This window comes from Pogoniulus pusillus, chromosome 4 (assembly GCF_015220805.1).
Source record: "Pogoniulus pusillus isolate bPogPus1 chromosome 4, bPogPus1.pri, whole genome shotgun sequence".
Lineage (NCBI taxonomy): Eukaryota > Metazoa > Chordata > Aves > Piciformes > Lybiidae > Pogoniulus > Pogoniulus pusillus.
The window spans coordinates 40,566,567-40,589,802 of NC_087267.1; the positions used below are offsets into that span (position 1 = coordinate 40,566,567).

At 41.0% G+C, this 23,236-nt stretch overlaps 1 protein-coding gene across 10 annotated transcripts in view; it reads left to right on the forward strand.

Moving 5' to 3' along the window:
• The window catches only part of USP6NL (USP6 N-terminal like), a 155,793-nt gene that overhangs the window by 64,496 nt on the left and 68,061 nt on the right, over positions 1-23,236 (forward strand). For all 10 annotated transcript variants that reach the window (XM_064142662.1, XM_064142666.1, XM_064142663.1 and 7 more), the window contains one exon: positions 3,561-3,643. In XM_064142662.1, coding sequence (XP_063998732.1) covers positions 3,561-3,643 — 83 coding nt within the window. The remainder of the gene's footprint in view (positions 1-3,560; positions 3,644-23,236) is intronic.

The window sequence follows — 23,236 nt, forward strand, 5'->3', positions numbered from 1 at the left end:
ACATAACTCATTTTTCAGGTGCATGGCAAGTTGCTTTGAGGCTATTTTAAGGTAGTGTAATGTGTTAGAATTAACGAAGATGGGATGTTTGCTGATGCTCACTACATCTGTGAGATCAGAAGGACTCTTATTTTACTTCTAATTTTTGGTAATAGAAATATCTAAATAATCACAGAGAACGTAAAAGATGAGTGAACTTCATTGCAAGGCTCTGTTGCTATGAGGAACTGAAGATGTCATATCATTTTTTTCTTGAACTACTTGTCAAGTAAAAGCCTGACACAGTATGTGTAGAATGCCAACATCGTGTTCACGTATCATAGAATCAACCAGGTTGGAAGAGATCATCCAGTCCAACCTATCACCCAGCCCTATCCACTCATCTAGACCATGGCACTAAGTGCCTCATCCAGGCTTTTCTTGAACACCTCCAGGGACAGTGACTCCACCACCTTCCCGGGCAGCCCATGCCAATGCCAATCACTCTCTCTGGGAAGAACTTCCCCCGAACATCCAGCCTATACTTCCTCCGGCACAACTTGAGGCTGTGTCCCCTTGTTCTATTGCTGGTTGCCTGGGAGAAGAGGCCACCCCCACCTGGCTACAGCCTCCCTTCAGGTAGTTGCGGACAGTAATGAATTCCCCCCTGAGTCTCCTCTTCTGCAGGCTAAACAACCCCAGCTCCTTGTAACACTTAGGAACTTCTTAAGAGTCACTGGAGTACTGAGCAGCAGAAGTGTTTATAGAGTCCATGAAATGATTTATGTGCTAGATTTAGTGGTGGCTTGCATGGTGAGCACTTCACTGCATGGCTGTGGATTTTTAATAAGGAAAAAACCATGCATGTGTGTGCTGGATTGACCCTCTCTGGATGCCATATGCCCACCAAAGCTGATCTATTGGTCCCTTCCTCAGTTGGACAGGGCAGAGAGAATATATTGAAAGGCTTATGGGCTGCAATAAGGACAGGAAGAGGGTGCAGTGATTAGGGGACTGGAGCATCTCTCTTAGGACATAAAACTGAGAGACCTAGGGATGTCTATCTGGGAAAAGAGAAGTCTGAGAGGGGAATATTATAAATGCATGTAAGTATCTAAAGGATGGAGGTTATGAAGATGGGGCTGGGTTCTTCATAGTGGCCAATGATGGGACAAGGGGTAATGGGTGCAAACTAGAACATAGGTTTCACTTAAGCTTAAAGAGAAACAATTTTACTTTGAGGTTGCTGGAGTGCCGGAACAGGCTGTCTCCTTCCCTGGAGGCTTTCAAAACCAGGGATTTTTGCAGGGGGTTGAGCTAGATGATCTCTCCAGAGGTCCCTTACATTTACTGCTATTCTGTGATTCTGTCACTCGCAAATTACTGTCACTGGCAAACCAGACTTGAAGAATTCAGTTCAAATTATTACAAATCAACTTGGAGTAAGATAATGAGAGAAAAAAAAACTAAAAATGTCTCCCCAACCTTTCTTTCTGGGCTCAACTTCACTCCTGATTTTCTATCTCCTCTGCTGCAGCAAAGAAAGGAGATTTTGATCGGTTCATCACACACTGTCTCAGCTGCTCTTTCCTACTCAGGGGGAGGACTCCTTGCACTCTTCTCCTACTCCAGTGTGGGATCCCTTTCACAGGAGACAGTTCTCAGTGAACCTCTCCAACGTGAGTCCTTCCCACAGACTGCCCTTCTTCACAAACTGCTCCAGCATGAGTCCCTTCCACAGGGTGTAGTCCTTTAGAAACAGACTTCTACAGTGTGGGTTCCCTGCAGGGTCACAAGCTCTGCCAGCAAACTTGCTCCAGCCTAGGCTCTTCTGTTTGTGGGTCCACAGGTCCTGCCAGGAGCCTGCTCCAGTATGGGCTTCTACAGCCTCCTTTGGGCATCCACCTGCTCCAACATGGGGTCCTGCAGGGGCTAAGGCAAATATACTTGCTTTGCTATTAACCTTCTTGGGCTGCCTTCCTCATCATGGTCTTCACCCCAGATTGAGGGGTATCTCACCTCTGGCGTCTGAGGCACTTCACTCCCTTCTTTCTTCACTGATGTTGGTATCTGCAGAGTTGTTTCTGTCTCTCTCCTGTCAGATTTCTGTCTTCTGCCTGCTGTTGCACAGAGAGTTGTCTTTTTTCTCTTTGATAAATACACTATCACAGAGGTGCTGCCACCGTCACTGTTCCAGCCTTGGCCAGTGGCAGGTCTGTGTTGAAGCTGCATGTCACTGAGTGTCAGACATAAGGAGAAGCTTCTAGCAGCTTCTCAAAGAGACTGCAATCATAGTCCCACTGCTACTAAAACTTTGTGTTGTGAAATCAATATATTCTGAGTGGTGGCCCTTCTTTATGCCCAGTAACCTGTGCATAGACTGTAGTGTTAGCATATTTAGCTGAAATACACTTAAATTTCTGAAAGTCTTACAAAAATTGCCAATTGGAATGGAAGAGAGGAACATGAAGAAGTGCACTGAGGAATAACTCAATGCAGAATTCTGTTTGATAGGTGCTGGAACTCACAAAATCATGGAATTAACCAGGTTGGAAAAGACCTCTAGGATCATTGAGTCCAACCTATCATCTAACCCTTCTAATTAATTAAACCATAGCACTAAATGCCTGCCAGTCTCCATTTGAACATCTCCAGGGATGGTGACTCCACCACCTTCCTGGGCAGCCTGTTCCAATGTCCACTCACTCTTTCCATGAAGAATTTGTTCCTAGTGTCTGGCCTGAACCTGCCCTGGTGCAGCTTGAGGCCGTGTTCTCTTGTTCTGTCACTGATTGCCTGGGAGAAGAGACCAACACCCACCTGGCTACAACCTCCTTTCAGGTAGCTGTAGAGAGCAATTAGGTCTCCTGTGAGCCTCCTCTTCTCCAGGCTGCACACAGCTCCCTCAGCTGCTCCTCATAGGGCTTGTGCTTCAGCACTCTCACAAGCCTTGTTGCCCTTCTCTGGACATGTTCAAGCACCTCAACATCTTCCTTAAATTGAGGGGCCCTGAACTGGACACAGTATTCAAGTTGTGGCCTTAGCAATACAGGGGCAGGATGACCTCCCTGGTCCTGCTGGCTACACCATTCCCGATACAGGCCAGGATGCTCTTGGCCACCTGGGCACACTGCTGCCTCCCGTTCATCGTGGATGTTAGCTGAAGGCTGTCTATAGTATATGGTGTTTTCAAATGATGGTTCAGGAAAGATGGACTATGGAAATAAAGCAAGTAGGAGGCACTCTGTGAAGGTCTGTGAAGTCCTTGATGGACTATTATGGAGGCTAGCAACAGGTGTAAGTCTATAACAAGTCTCTAGTTGAAATCAGTGCTTAAAATTTGTTCTGTGCATGATAGTGACCAAAGAGATGTCTTCTTGTGAAATTACTTTTGTAGTCTTGGAGAGGTGTGCTCTAATCTCCATTTTCTTGGCAGTTTAGGACTAGTGCTCTTTTCTCTGTCCTCTACCTTACTACAAGTGTGTCCCAAAGATTATGCTTTGAGTGCTAAAATCCTGTCTTTTACGTCTCTGCTTAATGCATCACAAAACTTCATTTGTGTCTTTCTCCCTTCCCTTTAGGGCCGGGAGGGTGCACAGATTGAGCCGTGGGAAGACGCCGACTATCGTCTCTATAAAGTCACTGATAGATTTGGGTTTCTACAGTAAGTAGCAAGCTTGTAAAGAAAATAAGATTACACATTTGCTACTATTACTATTTCTGCATTTTATTGCATTGCCTATCTGATGAAAATGTTATTGCTTCCGAAAAGTGTTTGCTGTGTAAGTTTTGGTTAGGTTTCTAATTCTGTAACTTGATCCTGCTTAGATAGGGAAATACGTCTGAAGATTTTATTTGGAACTGGAAATTGATAGTCTCATCAAGATGAATTCAATTGCACATAAATGTTGGGTTTAAAGAACTGATTTATATATGAACAAAGTTGAGGTTCTTGGAAGGATTAAAAAAAAATATTGTTATAATGGAGATATTCTTTTTAAAGTCCCTTTTAAGGCTACTTAATGGTTGTACAACTGTATCCCCATACACCCAGTCTAAATATTAACTTTATGACTTCTGTAACCTTACTGAAGTTTCTGCTGATTTGGAACCTAAAGTTGCATCTTAAAGTCAAGTTAGTAATGTTAGAATCTAGATTCAGTTATCCTATAGATACCTCCTGTGTAACAAGTAATCTGGAGTGATTGAATGAAAGTAAACAGGCTGAAATTGTCCCAGGGAACGTTTAGATTGCATAGTAGGAAAGATTTCTTTACTGAAAGAGTGGTCAGGCACTGGAGCAGGCTGCTCAGGGAGGTGGTGGTGTCACCATCCCTGGAGGTGTTAAAAAAATATGTGTACATGGCACTTCAAGACATGGTTTAGTGGGCATGGTGTTGTTTGCTTAAGGGTTGAACTGAGTGATCTTAAAACTTTAGCTTCTCGTATTGAGTGTTTCACTTTGTGTGCTGTTTGGCCAAGAACGGGCTCTGGTTCAAAACTTTCTATGTCTTGCTCAGGCTCCTCCAGAGAAATTTGTAGCCCTGAATTCTCTTTTCCATTTCTGTGTTCTCCTTGTAACTCACCCATAGAACAAAGGCATTTGGGAACAGACTCTTAACCTGTTTGTCTGCTGTACAGTAGGGAGTAGTGAATGCAGTTATCAGTTAGCATCACAGAAATTGTTAATTACACTTGTCAGTATGTTATACTGCCTTTTTACAAAGGAAGAAAGTACTTTAAAAGACCTCTAGTCTTTTCCAGCCAAAACAGTCCTATGATTTCATAATCTTGATGTTTGGTGGTTATGGTTGAATACATGGAGTGCCATTAACATCCAGAAAAATCAATGATGAATGGAAAACATAGTAATAATCATATACTTCTATAGCATGGGGGGGGATAAAGGATAAGTGTGTGTTTTGTCTTGGGGGGGATTTCCCACTCTCTTGATCTTGCCATGTCATTGTATAAACTGTCAGTTAAAATGGTCAGCTTCACTTGTAGACTCCTTTTGCTTCAACAGGGTGAGTTTAGTTGCTGTACGACCTCCAAACAGCTCCACTGTGCACACAGAGGTCTTTGTGCTGGTGAACTACAGCTGCAACACCACGTGCCTGGTGTTGTAACTGCAGTCACAGGCCTTTACCAGAGAAGGGATGTCAGAAATATTTCTTGTATAAAGTAAATGAAGCCACTGCTGAGTTCACCACCTGACTTCAACAGAGGTTGAGCCTGCACATTCAAATTTGGATTCTTGATTTTGGTATCCTTATGAACGCTGCAACTTTTCCTGTTACTGCTCTTGTGATACTTGGCTTTTTTATGTCAGACATGAAAGAATGTTACTTATGTCTTGCTGTTGTTGCTACTGCAGTCAGCTTTCAAGAGTGGTGTATTTCATGACTCCAATGGCCTTGGTATTTAAAATACACTTGCAGGACTGCTGCTTAGCAAATCAACATATGCCAGCTTCCATACTGCTGTAGGTATAACTTAAAGTTCTCATGGACACCCTTATATTGCACTGCAGTCATTCCTGTGATGTGACATTGTAGATGGACCTTTGTCATTAGATCATACCAGCTCCCTAGTAATATCTTTAGTCACTAACACAGAATTCATTCTGTAGGCACTCAGCTTCAAGGGATGAAACCTGAAAGATTTATTATGTATGAGGATTGCCCAAATTAACAGTGTATGTAAATACTCTGTCTCTTCCCTACTTGTGCAATATTTGTTGCTTATATGCTATATCTTGTTACAAGGCAGATCTCACCTGAGAGTGCCATCAAGGTCGCTGTGTGATTCCTTTAAAACTAGCTTAGTGGAAATGATGTTTTTATTTCCCCAAGAAATAAAATCTTATGTAATAGTATCACAGTATCATCAGGGTTGGAAGAAACCTCACAGATCATCAAGTCCAACCCTTTACCACAGAGCTCAAGGCTAGACCATGGCACCAAGTGCCTCGTCCAACCTTGCCTTGAAGTGCCCCAGGGACGGCGACTCCACCACCTCCCTGGGTAGCCCATTCCAGTGTCCAATGACTCTCTCAGGGAAGAACTTTCTCCTCACCTCGAGCCTAAATCTCCCCTGGCGCAGCCTGAGGCTGTGTCCTCTTGTTCTGGTGCTGGCCACCTCAGAGAAGAGAGCAACCTTGTCCTTGCCACAACCACCCCTCAGGTAGTTGTAAATAGGAAATCTTTCCTAACAGGAATAAAATATAATTGAGATAAGTACATTGACTGTCATACCCTGAAAACAATCCAGTTTATATTGCACTATAGATTTCAACTATGGTCTGAGTTTGTGTATACTGTGGCACTGAGCTTGTGCAGTTTATTCTTACACGAACTTCAAATTAGCCAAAAGCCTTAAATGGTTCTCATTCTTGAGAAGCATAATTTCCTATGACCTATCAGATGTTTACAGTGTAAATTAAGAGCCAGGCTGATGCACATTGAAAACTGAAAGTCTGAGGACAGTATCAAACTTTGTAAGCTCTGGTTAACTGGAGACATCCAATGGTTTGTAATCTTGTTCACGCTGACATCCTGAAATACTAAAGTAACTGAGAAATGTCTTTTGGATGTGGAGAACCTAACAGAAAATTAGGGCTTGTTTTCTCAAGTACAATAGGTCTTGATTATTATCAGTAGTTTATAAACTTCTCTTTCTCATTGGTTCTCTCCTGTCTTCAGCTTCTCTTGGCTTTGCAAAGGTGCATTCAAGGTTCAGCCGAACGCTGATAGGGTAGAGAAGTGAAGTTTGATGGGATATAGTACTCAGGCTGCCTGTGTAGCTTGCTGCTGGGAAGATGATGGGAGAAAATAAAGACCAGAGGCTTTGGGGGTGTAGTTTTTTCACCTAGATTCTTCTCATGTCTAAGGAGCCCTTATTTGTGTGCCAGGCTGGGAATTTTTAAACTTGGGGAGCATAAAGACACATTTGTATTGTCTTCCTGCCATACCTGTAGGAATGGGTAAAATTGCTTAGATTTTCTAAGAACATAACTGAACAGCAGAAGGAAGCTGCCATGTTTTTGAGTACTACAAAAGCTGCTAGTGATTGGAAGCTGAAATGATGTTCCCCTGAGATGACACATCTCAACTTAAGGCTAACCTTTGTTTAATATTCTGGAAGCTTCAATAGCTTCTAGTTGTAGGATTACTTACAATAGTTAGGACCATTTTTACCTAGCACTGACTTAAATTTTTAATAGCTGCTGCCTTGAGGACACAATTTAATTTGTTCACTGTAGCAATTCTTTATTTTACAATTCTGCAGCTGAATATGGATATTCTAGTTTACTTTGGATATTAAAAGGAAATTGATGTGGACAAGTTATTAAAATAGCTCTTTGAAACAAACAGAACAACAAACCAAAACAAGCAAACAAACAAAGAAACCAAACCAAAAAGGCTGAGTTAACGAATTTAGGGAACAAGAAAGTAAATTCAGTGAAAAGTACCAAAGCATTGTAATAATGAGACTTGTTTGAAGTTAATAAAAGAATGTTTTAAAGGAAAATTGGACATAAAAAGGAAGTGTCCAGCAAAGTTGCAACACTGAAATAACTCTGTAGAGAGGTGGAGGACTCTGGCTGTTATATTAAGACTAGATTGTACAAACAAAGATGTATCTATAAGAAGTTTTGTCTTGCAACAGGTGTGTTGTCAGTAGAGTAGCTCATAAATTGTATGTGAGAGGCATGCAGAAACCAGAAAGAATTAAAATACCATTATTGACTAAAATGGAGAAACTTGGCCTTACTGATGAGCATTGCAAGGGTTTAAGGAAGTGGTGGTCATTGTGGTTGTTTAAGCCATGTGTTGCAGGTAAACCATTTTCAATTTGGGGAATTTTGTACATGACTTATCACCAAATAACACAACATTCTGATTGCTGATTTGGATGCTCTGTATTTATATGTATGTGTTTGTCTCTGCAAAACATAAAACTGTAATGGATGCCTAGGAGAAATGCTTCTCTCTTCTCTGACTCCAGGACAAACTTCCCTTGGTTTTTGCTGCGAGTTATCCTTGATTCAGCCTGAATTTCTTTTGAGAGCCAACAGGCGGTGCAGGAGGTTCAGGTCCTGTAATGGCTTCTTTCTTCTGCTTCTGGTTTCTTGCTTGTTTCTTTTCTACTACTCCTTGTGTCTTTCTCATTTTCTGTTGCCCCAGCATGGGTCTCCTGTGAGCTGCAGTCCCCTTAGAGATGTTTCTCATATCTCTGGCTGTCTTCTGCATAGTGTGCCTCTTTCTGAGACTACATTTCCAGCTGAATCTCCAGCAGCTTCCATGTGTCTCTTCTGCTTTTCTCCACATCTCCCACATGTTTTTTCTTGCTTCTAACAGCTGCCATGCTTTAAGAAAATGTTTTAAGTAGAGACATCCAGGGTTCCTCCAGCTATCTGAAATTCTGTCACACGATGGCTTGGTTGTAGTGGTTGCTGAGCTGGCACAGGCTGAGTTGCTAGACCCCCTCCCACACAGGTCACCCCTGAAGTCCTCAGCTGCTGAACCCCTGCCAGTTCTTCCTGGTACATGTAGTGATGAGAACTGCCCTCTGGGTATGGAGTCAAGCACTGTAAACTTACTGGCACACTGGTAACTGAGATGTTGGTGGGGGGAGACAATGCTTTCTGGATGTGTTAGTACCAGAACATTGTAAACATGATCACAGTTACTAGATTGTTTCTCATGTGATCTGGCTGTGTGTTTGCTTCCTTCTCCAAAGCTGAGGATGTATTTGAAGAGAAATGCTTTCAGGGTGCTGTTTTCCAAGGGGGAAAAAAAAGGGTCATTTCAGAGTCCAGAGGTGTCAAATGACTCTGTGGATGCAGATCAATTCTGAGAGCTACTCTTTGAATGCTGAAGTGCCTTCTCACAGCTGAAATTATGCTGCATATGTGCCACCTGGGCCCAGCTGATAGTTGCTCATGCTTGCCAGTGCAGTATTTCCAGCCTCATTAGGTTAATGTCAATTTGCAAAGCAGTATAAGAAAGGTTAATTAGCATTGGTTCATCTTGATACTTATTATACAGTATTAATTCCATTAACATTGTTCATCTTAATGCAGGCTTGTTTTTATCAAGTACTATTGGTCATTATCAGTGTCACCTGGTACACATAGAATCATAGAATCAACCAGGTTGGAAGAGACCTCCGAGATCATCCAGTCCAACCTGTCCCCCAGCCCTATCCAATCAACTAGACCATGGCACTAAGTGCCTCATCCAGGCTTTTCTTGAAGACCCCCAGGGACGGTGACTCCACCACCTCCCTGGGCAGCCCATTCCAATGCCAATCACTCTCTCTGTGAAGAACTTCTTCCTAATATCCAGCCTATACCTACCCTGGCACAACTTGAGACTGTGTCCCCTTGTTCTATTACTGGTTGCCTGGGAGAAGAGGCCAACCCCCACCTGGCTACAATGCCCCTTCAGGTAGTTGTAGACAGTAATAAGATCACCCCTGAGCCTCCTCTTCTGCAGGCTAAACAGGCCCAGCTCCCTCAACCTCTCCTCATAGGATTTGTGCTCCAGTGCCTATGAAAACTTTACTGATCACTTAGATAATATTTGTTTAGGAGAAGCCTAAGTCAGGGAGCTCGTCTTAGTCATGACCACAAGAGTCTTGAGAGGACAAACCAGGATATTTCTCACAGCGCATTGTGGTTATTGCAGTCATGTAAAATAAAACAATCCAAAAGGCAGCAACTTGCCTGCCCATAAAACCTCAGGCATGCCTCTTATTTGATACAATTTGTTTTCCAGTAAAAATCTTGAGTGCAGAAATGCTGAACAGTCAATACTGTTGTGAAAAATAAATATTTTTTTATGAGGATTATTTTTTTCCTCCAGGAAATCTGGCACCAGTGTTTGTATATCCAGTCTGCCAATGTTCTGATAAGATGTAGTACTAGTCTGTTCTAGAAAATGCACACTTGAAATTGTATCTGATGGATAGTTTGTTCTGTATCAGTAGTTGGTTGAAGTCCAGCAGACCATCTGAGAGGACCACCATCATGCTGAGATAAGACTTAGTCTATAATATATGTCTTTTTCAATCAAGTATTTTAGGAATGGGCAAAATGCTTCATATTGCTTCACGGATAGTCATGACAAAAAGTGTCAGCTGGTTTTGCAAATGAAAAAAGATGAAATGTATGTAATGATCATGAGAAAAAATACTGCTTTTGTTTGGACTTTTTACTTCTCCCCCTTCTTCTTGATGATATCTACTGGAGAGGGTCCAGCAGAGGGCTACAAGGATGATTAGGGGACTGGAGGGCATGGCTTATGAGGAGAGGCTGAGGGACCTGGGGCTGCTTAGTCTGGAGAAGAGAAGACTGAGAGGGGATTTGATAAATGTTTATAAGTATCTGAGGGCTGGCCAGGAGAGGTGGGGACAGGCTCTGCTCACTTGCTTCCTGTGATAGGACAAGGAGCAATGGGTGTAAGTTGCAGCAAAAGAGGTTCCACCTCAACACAAGGGGAAATTTCTTTACTGTAAGGGTCACAGAGCACTGGAACAGGCTCCCCAGGGAGGTCGTGGAGTCTCCTTCTGTGGAGACTTTCAAGGCCTGTCTGGATGTGTTTCTCTGTGATCTGTGTTAGATAGGATTGTCCTGCTCTGGCAGGGGGATTGGACTCGATGATCTCTTTGGGTCCCTTCCAACCCCTAGCGTCCTGTGATCCTGTGTTGTTGTCTTGGTCAGCGTTGTTTCAAGCTATATCAAGTGGAGTTTTTTTCCTTTGGGTCTTTTGGTTGATTGAGTGGGGGTTTTTTTTGTGTTGTTTTCCTCCATATTTAATCTAAAGTCTTCCTTCCATTCTCAGAATACCCGGAGAGAAAAGAATATTGCAATTAAAAAGCCCCACAGCTACGAACAAGTAGAAAACCAAAAGTAAAAACCCCTACCCCAGAAAACTAAACTCCAAAGATCCTGCACCCTACAAAATGAACAGTTCCTTTCTGTCTTATCTTGGAGCCTGGCTAAATTTCAAAATAAATGCTCTTAATCTTTTTACTGTGGACTGTTCTTAGGTAGGAACTTCGCCTCGTAGGTGCTTCTATTTGCAGTTTTTCTAGCATCGGTCATGATAAGGGAATAACTGCAGGGAAAATAATCCTAAGGAGTTCCTGAGTGTCTCAAAGCTCATAGCAGACATTCCAGTAGTGCCTTGGGATCTAGGATTTTCCTCCTCCCCCTTCTCCTCCTTGAATTCTTCAGTTGATTTTTTTTTTACTGTTTTTGGGATGTTTAAAAACGGCCCCAAGAATTAATGCTTTATTTCTTGGGTGGTGGCAAGTTCCCTACTACTCTTTGAAACATTTTAGAAGAGATTTTATGTGTGGGGTTTTTTTTAAGAGCCTACAGTTGTTTCTAATTAACAATTTGATTATCTTAATTAAATTGTCTGTTTAGAAGTGGAAACTATATGAATGATTTTTATAGGAAAAAAATGAATTAAAAGTCTTACAGCAACAAATCCAAATTACAGTCAGTAAGGATTTAAGCTTTCACTGAAGGTCACTGAAGCACATAGCACATATTTAAAGATATATTTTTGTGAATGTGTCCTTGTCCTTTTTTTTTGTTCACAAAATATAAATACAAAATAACTCAATTTCTTCCCCTTCCTCCCTGCCATGTATAATGTTCAGAGCATTGGCTGATTGCTGTTTGCAAAACAGTCTAAACTTTGTATGTGCTCCTAAAATGGTGTTGAAGCTGAAAACAGCATTTTGCAACTCTCAAAGCCAACACCAGTTTGATGTTTGAAGAACTGGTCTTCTTCTGCATCTTTCATCACCAGGCCAAAAGTCAGAGAGCAGGATAAGCAGAATGGCCTCAGTGTCTTCCTGAAATAGCATAGAAAACTAAAAATTGAGCAAATCTGAACAAGTAGAAGACCTCCTTCACAGAGGTCTCCACGTCAGTATGGCTTGTTTCAATATACTGCCAGGTTATGTGCTTCTCTGTACTGCAATTCTTGTCATTCAGTGATACTTTGACTTTAAAATGAGACATCAGGTGGAAAATCTGTTTGGTACCTGTTAAAAGTAATGATTTAATTTTTTGTTTTTGTGTCAGATAGTGACCAAGCAAAGAAGCTGTTTGGTTTTATTTTGTTGTTTTTAACAAAACCACATCCCAACAATTAAAACCTCCCCACCTTTCCCTCTCAGCTACCATTTAGGATTCATCTCATCTGGTCTTTTATTTACTGTACTTGTTCCTATATTCTGTTTTGATTATTTTATCAGTCTCTGTACATCACTTAGCTGTGAGGGAGGTGTTCAGTTTTCTTTCCCTGGAAAACTTTTTAAGACTCTGTTTCTGAGTAAGAGGAGAATAACATTGCCTTCTGGAATTTGGGGCAGGTACTGCTCAAGGCCAGATTTTACTATTCTACATTGGGAAATGTCAGTTGTGACTGTTATGTACTGACTAATAGGGGAATGTGGGATATGTTACAGTTGTTTGTGTCTTAATAGATTGAAAGTAGAAATAACAGAAGAAAACACTTTTTATTCACTGCAACTTCTCAAGAACTTCTTTCTGTCATTCACCAATGAATGCCTGTAGGGGGGAATTGTCTTGCTAACTTCTGACAATGAGGTGTAAGAAGCATAAGCTGACATGACATTGTTTAAAAACATGCAGCCATTACTTTAAAGGCTTTTATTTCTCCAACCTGCACAACCTGAAGTTTTTATGAGTCTTGTTATTATCAAGGTCTGTGTCAACTTGTATTAGTAATTGTTATCTTGGAGCAGTAACCAATATTTTGTGGTCTAGCTTTTGGCTTAGGCATGTTTTTATTACCTGTTCAATAAAAGGAAAATGGGAATACTGGATGTATGTGCAGTGTGGCAGATGCTCTTCTGTGGGTAAATATCCAGAGATCAGCTTAGTAAATTGGGCAGATTGAAGTTTTATTCTGGAAGGTCTGTTTTTTTTTTTATCCTTAGTGAAGAAAAAATGTGCAATAAAAATACTGATAGTAAAGAATACAGCTGGGGGAGGGTGGGGGGTGAGATGTGTGTGTCATCTTCTCCCCCTTCATGAAGTTCTGTTTTTTAAAAAAATGGGTTTTTTTGTGTTATTCTTCAAGTAGTGCTGTATTTTGATGGAATTGCACCAATTTACAGCAGCTGAGAATATGACTCAGGCTTTTCTTACTTACCCCATGAGTCTGTTGAAGTAGTGAACATGCTTTTAGGATACTTTGTTAATGCTGGCGTGTATTGTGTTGCCAGAGGCACTTTTCAAATAGCAGAGTTGATGATTATTTCTTTTGCAAAGCCAGAGGCTCATCTGCATCAAACTTGTCTCTTTAAAAAGAAGTGGGTTATGTTTTCCTTAGCTCTGTAATGCATTCCTGCAGTAGGCTGCAAAAATGATCTGGCAGAGCGAAGTGGAGACAGTTCAATCCAGAATTTTGAGATACTCCATTAGGTGTCTCCAAATGAAGGTATTGATTTTAATTTTGTTCAGTATTTCTATCTTGCCCCTAACTTTTTGATAGGGAGCAATATGATGAGGAACTAGTTATCCCCTCTCTGTTTCTTTGTAATTTATATGTAGTCTTGCTGGAGAATAGTCCATGTGTCTAAGATATTCTTTGTGCATTCCATGATACTTTCTACAATACACCTGTTGAACCAGATGTCCAAGAACAAGAACTCTTATACAACTAGCCTTGCTAATCTGAGTGGGTACACAGGTGAAGTCTCTCCAGGTGATACATAAGGGCTGGTCTCTTGAGTGTTCTTGGCAGCCAAAGCAGTTACGCTGATAGACTAAAAGGTTTGGGTGACAGAAATGAAAGAAGAAAGTGTGGTGGCAGTAATGTAGTAATAAAGTAATATTTAAAAACAAATTGATATAATTTAAAAATGTTAATGGAAAAATCTGCACATGAAAGCTGAAGGAAAGAGCTCTAAGGTCACTAAGAGAGTTGCAGTTTTATTGTTTATAGTGACATATAGCCATTAGCCTAAATTTTCCAGGTACAGTAAGTATTGCCAAGCACAGAAAGTGATACGATGATGTGCTCTTGGAACAATGAAATGCTTATTGTTAGCAGTTCAATTATAAATGTAAATCACACTGCATTTTGTGTGTTGAGGTCCTTCAGTAGAGACTTGCTGTCATTTTCCTCTACTCTTCTCAGTTTCATGAGACAGGGTCAGACCTACTTGTCAGGAGTGACTTAACTATTCCCTCCTTTGAGGAAAAGAGTGTGCTAAGTTCAGACTCCTTCAGATGTTAGAGACAAATCTTTATTAAAAAAAAAACAGATCTCAGATGTTAGTGTTTCTTAATTCCTTATTACTGAGTATATGAATATGCCTCAATTTGTCTGTGTAGAATTTTGGCATGGGAAAAATTTGCTATGAAATCTCCCCTGTAGTCTTGTATCATTGGGTAAATTCTGGCATCTAGTATGTGAGACGCTTCCTTGGATTGATTTTGCTCTGAAATACTCATTGATAATCATCATATTGAGGAATTACTGATATGTACTCTGATAGGTACTCTGCTTTCTGTGCAGTTGCAAAGTGATAGGGCTAAGTTTCAGAGACAGACCTTTCAAGGATCAATGTTAATAGGCAGTTTTCTTTAAACAGTGGAAGAGTGCATTGGACCTGCTGTAAATTTTACTTACCTGCTGCTCGTTCTGACTGCTGTAGTTTACAGCTCTGCTTCCATGGTGGACACCAAACATTTATTTTCTTCTAGTTACAGTGGTGGTTGAATTGTGATTATTTTCTTTGTGTTTTAAAAGCATGAAACATCTATGGCAATTTGCAGGAATTGCTTGCTTAAATCAGTGTCTTGCTTTGCAGCAGCATGGGATCAGAAATACTGCTTTAGATTGTGTTTTAGTTGCTACGAGGGTTTCTTCAGTGCTTTTACTGTTCATTTTTTCCTCACATTTGCTATTTCAACAAGTCTTTTTTTGCTAGTCTGATGCCCAAAGTGGTAATTTATTCAGAATTTGTTCCATGAAAATTGTCTAAACTAGACTTAGCAGAAGAAGAGCCAGACTTTCCCTCCCAGATGATAACCTGTGAGTTTCACTGTCATAGAGGATCCTAACAGTATTTGCACACCACTAGTAGTAGGCAACAGGAGGAGGAAGTAACTTACTTTTGGTTTTGGCTAGATCATTGTGTGAGGCAGGGTTGCTTTAGAGTCTTGTAACTCTAAAGAGGCTGCTTGAACACAAAATCAACTCTATTTATATAAATCCCCTAATTTGGACCTACTGAAAGGAAAAAGCTTTGACCAATAGCTGAAGAACCCAATTTCTGGGTTGGTATTTAACAGCCATGGGAGGACTGGAGCAGATTTTCAGGTATGTCTTTCTCAGTTGTGGTTTTGTTAATTAATTTCTACTTCCACTGGAAAATAAGCAGTTTTGCCCATATGTTGTGCTCTCATGGTTGCAGCAGTTTTCTTTTTTGTAGTTTTGCCTAGTAACTAGCAATAAATTTTTCTATTCTTTGGACTGCTAATTTCAATTCCTTTGCAAAAGCATTTAAGGTGATGTTCTCTTTAATTATGTTTTGTACATCTTAGTGGAAGTGGTTTTTTTAAAGGGTTGTTTAGGTTTCATCATCGAAGGATTTTTCATTTTGTTGGGTTTATTGTTTATTTCTTGTGTTACCATGATCTAGCCTGTGGTGGTTCTACTACGCTCCCTTCATGCAGGGAAGAAGAAAGGAATATTCTGTTGTTATCTGCTGGTATTCATAATGGTACAGATTTTCTTTTTCTCTAAAACTACACCAGAGTTTTACTAATTTCTTCAATTTAGGACTAGAGTTAAAATTTGAAATCTAAATACATTTTTTTCAGCTGATTTAGTCCAGGCTGCCACTTCAGCAATCCTCTGGAGATACAGAAAGAAATGAGGTGGATGCAGTCCTGTGGATTTGATTGCAAACACACACATAAGCTGCAGGATAATTCTGCCAACTAAGGACAAATCGTGTGTTCTTGTTAGCAGCTGCTGCTACTTGATTTGAGTAAAAGAACATCCCCTGTATACTAGGAATTCATAAACCAAACTACTTCCTTATATGAAAAGAGCTATTAGGTAGCAGAACTGAAAAAAAAGATAAATATGGTAATATATGGTTTAATTTATACAACATTTTTTAAGTGATACAGATTGGTTTTGAGATACTGCTTAAGCCCTGAAGTGTAAGGATTTCATAATAGCATTATTATCACTTGTATTTCCTACTGTGTTTAGCATTTATCAAATATGAAAATAACAAACTAAGAAATGGTCAGAATGTGCTTCACTGGACCTGATTATGAAATGTGCTAAAAGTGGTCTGAGGTGATAGTTTTCAGAATTGCAAAGTTGAGGCTACTCTGAGTCCAAGCGAAGGATGCACCAAATGGAATTTCAGCCTGAAGAGCTCCTTTTTTTGTGAGAAGCAATGGTAAAAAATTGAGCTTCAGCAGTGGTTGGATGTTAGGAACAAATTCTTGTTATGGAGAGGTAACTAATGAATTGTGAGATGGTATTTTCAAAATTAATATTATTTATTAATTTTGATATTCAGGAGTCTTGCCCCCATGACCACTGATTTTGATAATGTTTGGTTCTTTGCATGGTCATGGAAATGTTATCCAGAGGAATAACTAGATCTAGAAATAACTAGCAATAATATAAACATAAATAACTAGCAATAATATAAACGTTAATTGAACTCAGTTGAACTGGAAGAGAAGGTTCCTGTGGTCAATATAGCACTTGCCCACTAGGTAGACTCAGGGAGCTATTTTCTGCTACGACAGGAGGCAATGGTGAATTACAAGAATCTTTAAGTGTTTACTCACAAAAATGACCTCCTGACTCACAGGCCTAGCTACAGCTTCACAGTACCCAAACGCTTTCAGAGAATTCTGTTACTGCCTTGTCAGCCACTGAGGCTTCTGGTTCTTCCCAGGCTTCACAGGGTGCTGGGGAAAGGACACAGTTGATCTCTGACCTTGTCCTGATTTCTCTGGACAATCCATCTATATCCAGGGCTTCCCATTATGGCAGGAGACTTTCAGGTGTAGGCAGGATGCCTTGCAATATGCAGTCTTAGCATGGATGTCATGCTGGCTATGCAGGCTGGTTGCATGGAGGCATTTAAAGCCTGTTCCTGGCAAACTCAAGGCAGGGAGTTTCCAGGATAGATTAAGACAGTGAGCAATGGCAGCAGGCAAGCAAACACAACAGCAGAGCACGTTGTGTTACCTGCTCATCTCTTTGTGTCACTTCAGCCTGAGACTAATGGGCATTTGGACACAGAATAGCCAATCAGAATGGCAGTTAGCCAAGCTTGACCATATTAGGTAAAGTCATAGGCCTGCTTTACCCAAACTTGGGTAAAACATAGGCCTTGCACAGGGCAGGCACAAGCTAAGTGTGTGTACCTTGTTTACCACAGAATGCAAATAGCAGCAAAACAAGTCTGGGCAAGCCAGAGTCCTTAGACTCAGTGCTTCCAGGTTCTTTGTCCTCTTTCCTGCAATTGCTTCTCCTCACAGAAGAAAGAGGGAGAGCAGAAAAACATGCATGGGCAAGCCAGGACATGTATAAGCCTATTGTGGCCTGCTTAGGCTTACCACAACAGTTCTGTACCATGAGAGTGGTGGAACACAGGAACAGGTTGCCCAGGGAGGTAGCTGAGGCCTCATCCCTGAAGAGGAGGCTCAACCAAGGCTCAAACCCTCATCTGGTGGAGGATGTCCCTGCTCACTGCACAGGGGCTGGACTAAATGACCTTTGGAAATCCCTTCCAACCCAAACCATTCTGTTTCTATGAATCATAGAATCAGCCAGATTGGAAGAGACCTCCAAGATCATCTGGTCCAACCTAGCACCCAGCCCTAGCCAGTCATCTAGACCATGGCACTAAGTGCCTCATCCAGGCTTTGCTTGAACACCTCCAGGGATGGTGACTCCACCACCTCCCAGGGCAGCCCATTCCAATTGCAAATCACTCTCTCTGGGAAGAACTTCCTCCTAACATCCAGCCTGTACCTCCCCTGCCACAACTTGAGACTGTGTCCCCTTGTTCTGTTGCTGGTTGCCTGGGAGAAGAGAACAACCCCCACCTGGCTACAACAAATGTATGTCACTGGAACACTACCATCTCTTTAATTCATGTTGGAAATATGCAAACATGGCACATTAATTTTAATGCAGATGAAGCTACCAATGAGTAAATCCCATCTTCCTATTTATAATGTAAATTATCTGCACAGTAACTAACCTTTAAGCAGTACTTAAAAGCCATACATATATATATATATGCATGCTTAAGGAAAAAATCCTAGGTGTTTTAGGTATTTATATACCTAATGTAAATCAGAAATAAGGCAAACAGATAAACTCTTTCATTTGTCTTTTTACAGCCTCTTCAAAGTTTTAGGGAAAAAAAAGATGACTTGGAATGTGACTCCAAGAAGTCATTTCTAACCTCAGTGTTTGTTTATGCTCCATTAATGTGACATCAGCAATCAGTAGAAATGTTGCTCTGCTCAATTAAGCAAATTACAGATTTTCCCAAAGGTTTTCTGATTCCAAGGTGGGAAAACTTGGAAGTTTGCATATAGAACATGTCTTTTACTTAAGACATAAGAAAACATCCATTGTTTTAACTTGAGACTTCCTGCCCAGGAGCTGCATATTCGTGGCACTGTGCTCTGCATATTGGCAGTGACATCCACACACTACACAAATAATAATTGTAACTAAAACCTAGCCACAAAATCGTGTGTGAGCCAGTCTTCTGCCAGCATTTAATTCCTTCTTGCAGCATATTTCCTGATAATTTTATTGTGCAGTGTCACATTGGCTTATGCTGTATGTTAATTAATCGCTTTGGCTTGCTTATGAATTTTAACGAAACTTCTGAAAGCTGTTCCTTAATCTGCTGTAGTCACCACCCCCATATTGTGCACAGGTTATTTGGTGAAAATTCCAGGTGGACAATTACAGTAGCAGAGCTCCAATTATTTTGGTAGGCACACCCCAGCAGAACTGTGAATTCTATTAGTGAAGCAGATAATGGAAAAAAGAAAGTGACTCACAGAATTCTATCTGTGGAACATCTATCAGTTTAAAAAGCAGTGGTCTTACTTTCTTCTTAATATTTTCAGAAATCCTTTCCATGTGTTACTGGTTTTGAAAATGACACTATTGCCTTTAATCTCCATTCAAAGGTTGGAAGATTGAAGCGGTCGTTTGTAATCAGAATTCTTCTGCAAATTAACTACCTTGGACTAAATGATTAGAATTCAACAGTGAGCTCTGCTGTGAGGAGCAGAATAACTGAATCATGGGTGTAAAGAAAGGTTTGACACTGAAAAACTGTTGGATTTCTACTTAGAAGGGTTAATTACTTTTTTTTCAGTTTATTTCAGAAAACAATTTGCTTTGTAGCCTATCTTGTGACATAGTGCAGACATAAGAATAGCCATTCTAAGGAACAATGCTATGTCCTGTAAATTACACAATTAGTCTTATTTATCTTCCTTTTCTGTAAGATGATCATGAAGCACTTTCCAGCCAACTTGAGAACACAAATTAGTGTGATCTGACATGAAGTAGTAAAACTACCTGGAAGAAGTGTGTGTGCACGTTGAAAAAATAAGATATCGTTCTGCTTCAAATCTCTATTGCAACTATGCTTAATATACTGTGGATTGCTTTGACAATTTTGTGCCATCTGCCAGACACTGAAGGGGAGGCAGATGTAAGAGAGCACCTGGTCAGAATTAGTTTCTTGGTGTGAAGACACTAATTTTTTGTCTGATAAAGCTATAGACTCTTTAACATCTTCATAGATGATCTGGATGAGGGCATGGAGTCAGTCATCAGCAAGTTTGCAGATGACACCAAGCTGGGGGCAGATGTGACTGAGTTGGAAGGCAGAAGGGCTCTGCAGCGGGACCTTGACCGCCTGGATAGATGGGCAGAGTCCAGTGGGATGGGGTTCAATAGCTCCAACTGCAGGGTGCTGCACTTTGGCCACAACAACCCCATGGAGAGATACAGGCTGGGGTCAGAGTGGCTGGAGAGCAGCCAGACAGAGAGGGATCTGGGGGTGCTGATTGATACCCACCTGAACATGAGCCAGCAGTGTGCCCAGGTGGCCAAGAGAGCCAGTGGCATCCTGGCCTGCATCAGGAATGGTGTGGTCAGCAGGAGCAGGGAGGTCATTCTGCCCCTGTACTCTGCACTGGTTAGACCACACCTTGAGTATTGGGTTCAGTTCTGGGCTCCCCAGTTTAAAAAGGACGCTGAGATGCTTGAGTGTGTCCAGAGAAGGGCGATAAGGCTGGTGAGAGGCCTTGAGCACAGCCCTACGAGGAGAGGCTGAGGGAGCTGAGATTGGTTAGCCTGGAGAAGAGGAGGCTCAGGGGTGACCTTATTGCTGTCTACAACTACCTGAGGGGTGGTTGTGGCCAGGAGGAGGTTGCTCTCTTCTCTCAGGTGGCCAGCGCCAGAACGAGAGGACACAGCCTCAGGCTATGCCAGGGGAAATTTAGGCTTGAGGTGAGGAGAAAGTTCTTCACTGAGAGAGTCATTGGACACTGGAATGGGCTGCCCGGGGAGGTGGTGGAGTCACCGTCCCTGGAGCTGTTCAAGGCAGGATTGGACGTGGCACTTGGTGCCATGGTCTAGCCTTGAGCTCTGTGGTAAAGGGTTGGACTTGATGATCTGTGAGGTCTCTTCCAACCTTGATGATACTATGATACTATGATACTCCTACAACTCATTTCTGACAAATTACACAACTTAAAAACTGTTAATACTTGGAAGATTGACCTTTTTTCCTAATAATCCAAGCACTGAAATGTTGATGCAGTTTTGTACTAAACAATCTGGTTTTTATCTCATACAGCAAAACAACTCCCTTTGTAGTAAAGGTTTCCCTGTTCGGGTATCGGTTGGCTGTGTAACTGTTCATGATCGCTCTTCATGGCACTTCTGCTTTGGGGTTTTGTGGCTTGGTAATGGTTTTTGTAGGTGTTTCATTCACAGATTCCTTCATCAGGAAATTTACAGAACAATACAAATGACTGAATTTTAAAATGTTGAAAAACAGAGTTCCTTCAAAGGGTTGGACTTGATGATCTATGAGGTCTCTTCCAACCTTGGTGATACTGTGAATTCTCCTGGGTAGCAGCAACTGTGTTTTCCTCATGGATTTAAACCTCTAACATTGCATCACAGATGAGAAACTGAATGCTCAGCTTCTCTTTCTTCATGACTAAGTCAGAGACCATGAAGATAATTGTTCTGCAATAAACTATCCCCTTATTGTATTTAATATATGACACCTAATTTGATTTCAAAATGTGTTTCAATTACAGTGTGTATGCAGTGATAAAATATGATGCTATTGCAATTTGAGCATGAGAAAGTATTTTGCAAAGCAGTTGTACCATAAGTTTTATGAGGAGTCAAGTTTTTTAATAGTCATGCTATAGTTGGTTCCATAGTATAGGAATGTTGAATGTAATTTAGTTTAAAAACATAATTAAATAATGTGCTTGCATATAGCAGAGTAATTTCTGTAACATCTTTTAGGGTAAAGGACTCTGAAGGTCTTCACAGTACACTGGCTCATGCGCTGGGGAAAGAAATAGTACAATAGGTAGAGAGGTTTTTTTGAGCAAGTGATGTGTTTTGAAATATAATTTACAAGAAATGAAAATACAGCTTACAAAGAATTGTGAACAAAACAGCTCTTTGGGCAAATAAGCTTTGTGGTAAAGGTTTTTAGTCTATTATAGCAAATGTTGGCCTTTTGCAAAGAAAAATTGAATGTCATAGTTATGAATCTTGGAGCTGTGAATTATGAATTTGTCCTCTGGAATATACAGTTGAGGGGCTATCAACATATCAAGACTGCTGATTACTGCACTAAATGTCTTCCATCCCCAGCTGAAGCTGCAGGTCGTTTGAGGAGCCTTTAAATTCCTTTAAGCCAAACTAGAGTCAGGAAAATGCTGTGATTTGAGCCAGCAGGGAACTTATTTGGGATTTAAATGCTAATGTAGGGAAAGAATAAATCTGATGAGTTATTTCCATGAGAAGGTCTTTCCCTGTGTTTATATTGAGCAGCTCTATCCAAGTGCTGTTTAAAGATGACTGAGTTGAACAGCAGCAGTGGGCAGGTGACTGTAAGCTTGCTAAGTCTGACACTCCTCAATTTATTTAAACTACCACTGTTACAGAAGGTGGCTAATTACAACATGTAGCTTAATGGTCCGAAGCATAGATCTGTGTGCTTGATGTTCTAAAGTGTCAGATATTTATGCAGTTAACAATATTATTTCTGTTAAGCTTTCTTGAAAAAATAATGAAAACCTGTGTTAGCCATCTTGGTGGATTTAGAGATATGAAATCTATTACCTCTAATCTAATAAAGTATTTTCAGTCAAGTCTTTGCTCTTCAACATGAAATCTTGTTTCTTTGATGTTGGAGGTCTCATAGTCCTCACTGTAAGGTGAGGTGATAATAGTCCATATGGAATGATAACAAGAAGACTGGTTTCATGCTGCAGATCCTCACTAGAGAGGACTGCAGGTAGAGGTCCTGGGCTCCAGTCAAAGTCCAGAGTCTCATCTTTCCTCCCAGTGAAGTGTCTTGAGCTGACTTCTAGTAGGAAACCCAGCACACATTCAAGTGGACCCTGTTCCTTACTGGAGTGAGGATTTGGTCCCAGCATTCTGCAGCTCCCTCACCTGAGATGTAGACAACATCCTCAGATCAGGTGGTGGGAACACCAGAGCTGCCCATCAGGGGCAACCAGAATGAGCTGCTGTTAGGCTACCAAGCCTGGAGATGGGTGGCTGTAGTCTATTCTTGGGGCAAAAGCTATTCCTGTCTGATTAAATGAGCGAATGTACCTGGTTTGGTTGGATCTTTATTTCTTGCGGACAACAGAGTGCTGAGATTTTGTTTCTGCTGTGCAAGATCTTATTTACATGAGTTCAGTTCAACACTGTCTCTGTGACTCCTGCTGGATAGCAAGCACTGTACAGTTCCAGGCTAATTATGTTAATCAGTCCTGTTCTTCTCTGTATCCCCTAAATGAATATTATTTGAGCTGTTAAAGGAAAACAGTCATCTCAGGGCAGGATGTGGCTGTACTACGTTAATATTGTTTACTGCTTCCCATTATTTCTTCAAGTACACAGATCAA